Source organism: Carlito syrichta, unplaced genomic scaffold (genome assembly GCF_000164805.1).
Source record: "Carlito syrichta isolate Samal-C Ts95f unplaced genomic scaffold, Tarsius_syrichta-2.0.1 Scaffold309885, whole genome shotgun sequence".
Taxonomy (NCBI): domain Eukaryota; kingdom Metazoa; phylum Chordata; class Mammalia; order Primates; family Tarsiidae; genus Carlito; species Carlito syrichta.
The window spans coordinates 134,578-143,059 of NW_007253981.1; the positions used below are offsets into that span (position 1 = coordinate 134,578).

General features: G+C 43.1%; 1 protein-coding gene across 1 annotated transcript in view; it reads left to right on the top strand.

Annotated features, from left to right (window-relative positions):
* Positions 1 to 8,482, top strand: part of QRICH1 (glutamine rich 1) — a 58,440-nt gene that overhangs the window by 13,276 nt on the left and 36,682 nt on the right. The window contains exon 2 of the mRNA XM_021717630.1: positions 1,901 to 2,230. Within this exon, the coding sequence (XP_021573305.1) occupies positions 1,922 to 2,230 (309 nt within the window). The 5' untranslated portion in view covers positions 1,901 to 1,921. The remainder of the gene's footprint in view (positions 1 to 1,900; positions 2,231 to 8,482) is intronic.

Here is an 8,482-nt window from a genome sequence, read left to right on the forward strand (position 1 = left end):
GAGCCCAGCAGGTCGAGGCTGCGGTGGCTGGGAGCGGCCACCGCTCTCCAGTCTGGGCGATGGAGTGAGATTCCAACTCAAAAAAAAAAAAAAGTTTCTTCACTTGACTTCTGAGAATCCATACTCCCATGGCTTTATTCACATTCTTCTTGTCTTTTTTTTTCCCCCCAAGTTGGAGTCTCACTCTGTTGCCCAGGCTGGAGTGCAGTGGCATAGTCATGGCCATCGCAGCCACGACCTACTGGACTCTGGTGATCCTTCTGCCTCAGCCTTCCAAGTAGCTGGAAATACAGGTGTGCGCTACCATGCCCGGCTTATTTTTTTGATTTGTTGTAGAGCAGAGGTCTCACCAAGTTGCCCAGAATGGTCTTGAACCCCTGAGCTCAGGCAACTCTCTTGCCTTGGCCTCCCAGAGTGCTGGGATTACAGACTTGAGCCACCGCGCCCAGCTACCCATGTACCTTCTATTTGTTTGTTTTTGGAGTTTTTTTGAGACAGGTTTTTCATTATCGCCCAGGCTGGAGTGCAGTGGCATGCTGGTAGCTTACTGCAGCCTCAAACTCATTGACTCTGGTGTGCGCCAACATACTCAACTACTTTTTAAAACATTTTCGTAGAGAATGTTTTTCTCAGCTTGGTCTTAGACTCATGGCTTCAGCTGATCATCTTGTCTCAGCCTCCCAAAGTGGTAGGATTACAGATGTGAGCCACTGTACCTAGCTGAGCCACATACCTTATATTTGTAACATGAGGTAGAGAATCTGGGCAGTAAAAGAAAGACTAGTATTTCTAGCCTGATGACTCAAGGGAGCAAATCACTTTTCCAGACAGTTGAGATTGACTAAATCCTTTTTGGCAAAAAGGCTCACTTGATAAGTGTTACTCTTTCATCCTCCTGCTGCTTGTGTTTTGGAGGTGGTGCTGATCAAAGGCGGATGGTACAGAGGTAGCAGTAGCAGTGCACTCATAGTTCTTTGATTGTCTAATTGTCTCTCAGGTAATGAAAGTTACTGTCTACCTCTGCAGGTTAATTCTGAAGGTAAATAAATACCCAATGAAAAACTTGCAGAATTGATTTGTGAACTTTAGTGGTGACCTGTTTATTTAGTGCATTATTCAACTTTCTCTCCCAACTATTTTCATAATATGAGTTAACATTTATGTAGTGCTATCTATGTGTCAGGTATGTAATCTTTGTGTCAACCCTGAGGTTAGTACTGTTATATTTCCATTTTATAAACAAGAAAAATTAAGGTTAACTGACTTGTCCAGAGTTATATAGCTTAGGAGAGGTAGAGTTGGGGATTGAACCCAGTCTGGCTCCAGAGTCCATGCTATTAACCAGTCAGCTATGCTACAAAAGAATGCTAGCAGGATATGGCAAAATGGGATTTTTAGTGTTTCTGATGAGAGATGAAGAGCATGTCCCACTGCCTCTTTGGTCTTGCCACAACAAGGTGGCATATGTTAGTCTTCATTGTAGGACATACTTTGAAATAAAGCATGACAGTAGGAATCTCTGCTCCTAGCTTCCTCCTCCTTGCTTCGTAGTCCTTTCTGTGATGGTCACAGAGCAGTTTTGCATGTGACTGTCCAGTGCTTGGCTTTCTGGAGAAGATGAGATTGGCCTAGTGGTGAAGGGAATGTGTTTTCATTTTCAGCCTGTTTAATCCAGTACTGTGAAGCATGCTTTTGTTTTTTGTTTTCAGTGTGATATAGTTTGAACATTATTTTCATTAACATTTCTTAAATCAGACTCCATTAACTAAAGAAATAAGGTGGTATAATAAAACTTTATTTTGAATTTTGGATATTCCACTCTGATGCAGGGACAATTGCTTTTATACAGTTTATGATATAAAAAACAGCATAATTTTGACTTCTGTCCATTTATCTCTAGGAACCCTGAGGATTCTGCAATATGAATAATTCTCTGGAGAACACCATCTCCTTTGAAGAGTATATCCGAGTGAAGGCGCGGTCTGTCCCGCAACACAGGATGAAGGAATTTCTGGACTCACTGGCCTCTAAGGGGCCAGAAGCCCTTCAGGAGTTCCAGCAGACAGCCACTACTACCATGGTGTACCAACAGGGTGGGAACTGCATTTACACAGACAGCACTGAAGTGGCTGGGTCTTTGCTTGAACTTGCCTGTCCAGTCACCACCAGTGTTCAGCCACAAACCCAGCAAGAACAGCAGATCCAAGTTCAGCAGCCACAGCAAGTTCAGGTAAAAGGGAAATGTTGAGGTGCAGCCTGTTTAATACTCAATCAATACTTAATACTTTATTTGCTGTCAGGGTTTTGGTTAGTAGGAGCATCACATCTGTACAGCTATAAGAGGTTATTTTCACTAAGGGGAATCTGAAACTTTTTATTATTTAACAGTAAAGTTTTCATAGTTAATGTGAACTAAAAATATTTTCAACCACTGTAAACTAAAAAGACCACAGATGCTTGCTGTTTGCTTTAGAGTTGAGTAGTATAGAAATTATAGGTCTTCTGGGACTAGATTTAGCTGTGACAGCTTCACATGACAAAGACTGTCCTTCTGTCTGTGTCATCTTGCATCTTGAGTAAAGACAGAACATAAGAGGCTAGTTTTGGCTCATTGCTGATAGCGTAACATTTGAAACTTGTGTTAAAATGGAAAGGCTGATATATTTTAGTGATCTTCATTTAGTTGATGATTGCATAACTTAGATCACCTGTAGATTTCTAGGTCTTTGCTGTTTATAAGCCACAAGAAAAAATGCTAATTGAGAATCAGCTTACTGAATGAGAAGAAACTAGTGCATTTGCTGAGAAAGTAAAAGTTTTCCTCTTTAGGGGTCTTTTTTTTTTGAGTCAGAGTCTCACTCTGTCACCCAGGCTGAAGTTCAGTGGCGCACTCATGGCCACCGCAGCCTTGACCTGCTTGACCTACAGGCATATCCACCACACCCAGCTAATTTTTCTTGATTTATTATAGAGATGAGGTCTCGCCAAGTTGCCCGGGCTCGTCTCAAACCCACAGGCTCAGGCAATCCATTCGCCTTGGCCTCCTACTAAAGTGCTGGGATTACAGACTGAGGCACCGGGCCTGGCTGGACTTCATTTTTCATAACATTAAAGACTTTGGGATTTGAGTTTGAAATGTGCTTTGAGACTTTATGTTCAGGATAACTGATCGAGATCACCTGTTAATGTCATCTTCCTCCCTTAACCACATGTAAATGAAAGAAGAAATGTAAGTATAAATCCATGAGCTAGATTTAATATGGTGGACTCAAGAACACATATTCTACCCATTCTTAGTAGCTGAAAAAATAACTTTTAAAAAACAGTTTCTAACAGTGCTGGAACAAACAAATACTATTTTTTATTATTTATTTTTTTAATTTATTTTTTATTTATTTATTTTTTTGAGTTGGAGTCTCACTCTGTCGCCCAGACTGGAGTGCAGTGGCTGCTCCCGGCCACCGCAGCCTCGACCTGCTGGGCTCCGGCGATCCTTCCGCCTCAGCCTTCCAAGTAGCTGGAACTACAGGCGCACGCTACCATGCCCGGCTAATTTTTTGATTTATTGTACAGATGAGGTCTCGCTGCCCAGGCGGGTCTTGAACCCATGGGCTCAGGCAATCCAATCACCTCAACCTCCCAAAGGCACAGGATTACAGGCTGAGCCACCGAGCCCGGCCAGTGCTTTTTTTGAGTACACATTATGTTTTTGTCTTGTGAGTCTGTATTTTGGCCAACTTACTTGTATGCTCTTTTTGTGTAGTTTCCTTCTCCACACAGGGTATCAGTTATTAATGCAAGTCATTAGTGCTAGAGGAAACTTCATTTTTTTCTTTAAAAAAAATTCTGCTTGAGTACTTTTTGCCTTATTCAAATAGTCTTAAAAGTTTTATCACACATGTTCAACCTACAGGATGCTAATGATATATGGTTTATGGCATATGATATGTGCAGGAGTGGCTCCACCCCCCATTTAAGATAAAAGATAACTTCAGCCAAGCTTTCTTGAATAGATGGGTAGTTAAGCCTAGCTTACGTTTTTTTGTTTGTTTATTTTTGAGTTGAAGTCTCACTCTGTTGCCCAGGCTGGAGTGCAGTGGCACAGTCATAGCCACATAGCCTTGACCTGCTGGGCTCAGGTGATTCTTCTGTCTCAACCTTCCAAGTAGCTGGAACCACAGGCATGCACCACCACGCCTGGCTAATTTTTGATTATTGTAGAGTTGCCGAGTCTGGTTGTGAACCTGTGGGCTCAGGTAATATTCTCACCTTGGCCTCCCAGAGTGCTGGGATTATAGGCATGGGCCACCATGCCCAGCCTTTTTTTTTTCTCTTTAAAGAGTTGTCTCACACTGTCTCCCAGGCTGGAGTGCAGTGGCATAATTGTGCCTCAGTGCAGCCTTGACCTCTTGGGCTCAGATGATCCTCATGCTCCCGCATTGAGACTATAGGCATGTAGCACCACACCCAGCTATTTAAAAAAATTTTCTGTAGAGTCTAGGTCTCACTAAGTTGCCCAGGTTGGTCTCAAACTCCTGAGCTCAAACAAGCAGTCCTCCTGCCTTGGCCTCCTTCCAGCTTGCTGGGATTACAGGAATGAACCATACCATGCCTGGTCCTCCTTTCTAGAAGTTAATCTTTCTATCCTTTTCATACATTTAGAAACTATTAAAGGCAAATGTATTTTCATTAATAACTGGCTGAAGCCAAATGGGATTTAACTTTTCTGAAAGTAGATTCTGTAGATTAAGTAAAAATTGTAAATTGATTTTACAGATACTCTCTACGTGATAATTTATTGACAGTGTTCAAAATCTAAAGCTACCAAAACTATAAGCCAGAGAATACAAATAAAAATATGACTAAATACACAACTTTATTTATTTATTTTGAATTGGAGTCTCACTCTGTCACCCAGGCTGGATTGTGGTGGCATGCTTATGGCTACTGCAGCCTTGACCTGCTGGGCTCAGGCGGTCCTTCCACTTCAACCTTCCGAGTAGCTGGAACTACAGTCACGTGCCACCATGCCCAGCTTATTTTTTGATTTATTGTAGAGATGAAGTCTCACCAAGTTGCCCAGGCTGGTCTGGAACCCATGGGCTCAAGTAGTCCTCACTTCAGCCTCCCAAAGTGCTGGGATTATAGGCATGAGCTACCATGCCTGGCCTATACAACTTTATGTGAGACTTTGAAAGAATATTTTCTTTCTGTGTGACATCAGACTCAAATATAGGCCAAGCATTTATAAAATTATTGTACATACATATGGATTTCTTGATTCCCTTCTGTATGCCTATGTATACTTACTTTTTTATTAGTATTAGATATATATTTTTTGAGTTGGAGTCTCACTCTGTCGCCCAGACTGGAGTGCAGTGGCCACTCCCGGCCACTACAGCCTCGACCTGCTGGGCTCCGGCGATCCTTCCGCCTCAGCCTTCCAAGTAGCCGGAATTACAGGCATGCGCTACCACGCCCAGCTGATTTTTTGGATTTATTGTAGAGATGAGGTCTCGCTGTCCAGGCAGGTCTTGAACCCGCGGGCTCAGGCAATCCACTCACCTCAGCCTCCCAAAGGCGTGGGATTATAGGCTGAGCCACCAAACCCGGCTCTATTATTATTTTTTAAGAGACAAAGTCTTGCTTTGTCATCCAGGGTGGAGTTCAGTGGCGCAAATCATAGCTCATCATAGCCTTAACCTCCTGGGCTCAAGTGATTTTTCCAGCCTCAGTCTTTCAAGTAGCTAGATCTAGAAGCAGGTGCCATTGTGCCTAATTTTTAAAATTTCTTGTGGAGACAGGGTTTTGCTATGTTGCTCAGGCTAGGTTTGAACTCCTGGCCTCAAGCAATCCTCCCACTTCAGCCTCTCAAAGTGCTAGGATTACAGACATGAGCCACTGTGCCTGACTGTAAGTGAAATTTTTGAAATTAAAAATAATACGCTGGGCTCGGTGGCTCAGCCTGTAATCCCAGCACTTTGGGAGGCCGAGATGAGTGGATTGCCTGAGCCCGTGGGTTCGAGACCTGCTCTGGCCACTTGGCTAGCCCTTGTCTCTACAATAAATAAAAAATGAGCCAGGCATGATAGTGTGTGCCTGTAATTCTGGCTACTTGAATGGCTGAGGTGGAAGGATCACCGGAGCACAGCAGGCCGAGGCCGCGGTGGCTGGGAGTGTGCCACTACACTCCAGTCCAGGCGACAGAGGGAGACTCCAACTCCAAAAAAAAAGAAATTAAAAATAGCAAGTGAGGCACAGAGAGATTAAGTCGTATTCCAAAAGCTGGCATTGTACCCAAGCTGTTTTGACTTACCCCATGCTTTAACTCTAGTATCTCTAATACACAAAATCTCACACAAACTAGGAAAAAATAACCTAGTACAAAAATGGACAAGAGATACAAGTAAGCAGTTCATGGAAGAAGAAACACAAGTGATGCTAATAAGTATATTGAAAGATGCTTCATACTATTAGTGATTGTGAAGACATATATTTTATTTTATTTTTTGAGTTGGAATCTCACTCTTATTGCCCAGGCTGGAGTGCAGCAGCACGCTCACGGCCACTGCAGCCTCCACCTGCTGGACTTAGACGATCCTTTCGCCTCAGCCTTCCAAGTAGCTGAAACTACAGACGCATGCTACCATACCTGGCTAGTTTTTGTGATTTGTTGTAGAGATGAGGTCTCACCAAGTTGCCCAAGCTGGTCTCGAACCCACGGGCTCAGGCAATTCTCTCGCCTCAGCTTCCCAAAGTGCTGGGATTACAGGCTGAGCCACCGGGCCCGACTGTAAACATAAATTTTAAAAATAAGATATTTATTAGATGGGAAAACAAATATAAAGGCTTCATCTAGGGTGGGCAAAGATATGAGAGCATAAATTAGTGTAACTTTATTGGAAATGAATTTGGCAATATTTGTTACATGTTAAGTGTGTATACCTTTGCCTTGCATTTGGATTCATATATATATATATATATCACTACTGCATTGTTTATAGTAGTGACATTGAAATGAAGTCCCTCTTTCATTAAGGTAAATGGCAAATAGGCCGGGCTCAGTGGCTCAGCCTGTAATAATTCCAGCACTTTGGGAGGCTGAGGCGAGTGGATTGCCTGAGCCCAAGGGTGGCTGTGAGCGCACATTGTGCCACTGCATTCCAGCCTGGACCTTCGAAGGAGTGAGACTCCAACTCAAAAAACAAACAAACAAGCAAAGATAAATGGCAAATAATGGTACAGTTGTGTTGTATTGTCCTGTGCATTCTGAGGAATGTTTAAAAAGTGTTGCTCAGGGATATTTTGCTTTGAACTTATAGATACAGGATGGTAATTCTTTTTTTTTTTTTTTTTTTTGAGTCGGAGTCTCACTCTGTCGCCCATGCCAGAGTGCAGTGGCACAATCATAGCTACTGCTGCATTGATCTGCTGAGCTCAGGTGATCCTTCTGGCCTCAGCCTTCCAAGTAGCTGGGACTATAGGTGTGCGCCTCCACACTGTCTAATTTTATTTATTGTAGACACAAGATCTTACTATGTTGCCCAGGATGGTCTCAAACTCCTTGACTTAGACAGTGCTCTCACCTCAGCCTCCCGAAGTGCTGAGATTACAGGTGGAAGCCAGTGCTCCTAGCTAAAACAGTGATTCTTAGCCTTTTCTTTTGTACCCCAAACATCTCCATATATTTGTGTTTATGTATAAAGCCCTTTGCTAGGTGCTTGGATACAGCAGTGAACACCGCTCCCAGCTACCGCACTCCAGTCTGGGCGAGAGAGTGAGACTCCAACTCAAAAAAAAAAGGAAAGACAAAGTGCCCTACCTTTGCAGAGCATACATTCTAGTTGATGGCAGATAGAGGACACATAAAAATAAGAGAAACTTTGTGTTACATAGTAATAAATGTAAAGGAAGAACACAAAGCTAATGAAATGGCCAGACCAAAGCTTCAGTATGCAGGTGACATTTAAGATTGGAGGAGGTTGGCAAGTGAGCTATATGGTTATCTGACAAAAGAATATTCCAAACCAGAAAACCCTAGAGTGAGAGTATGCCTGCTTATATGAAGAATGGCTTAAGGGCTTGTATAACTAAAGTGAACTGAACAAATGGATGAGACCAGAGAGGTGATGCATGTGCACGGAAATATAGGACTGAACAGATATGTGTCCTCAAAGAATTGTTAAAAAGTCCCCACTGGGCACGGAGGCTCATGCCTGTAATCCCAGCACTTTGGGAAGCTAAGATAAGAGTATCACTTGAAGCCAGAGTTTGAGACCAGCCTTGGCAATGTAGCAAGATCCCGTTGCTATAAAAAAATTAGCTGAGCCAGACTCAGTGGCTCAGCCTGTAATCCCGCGCCTTTGGGAGGCTGAGGTGAGTGGATTGCCTGAGCCCGCGGGTTTGAGACCTGCCTGGGCAGCGAGACCTCATCTCTACAATAAATCAAAAAATCAGCTGGGTGTGGTAGCGCATGCCTGAA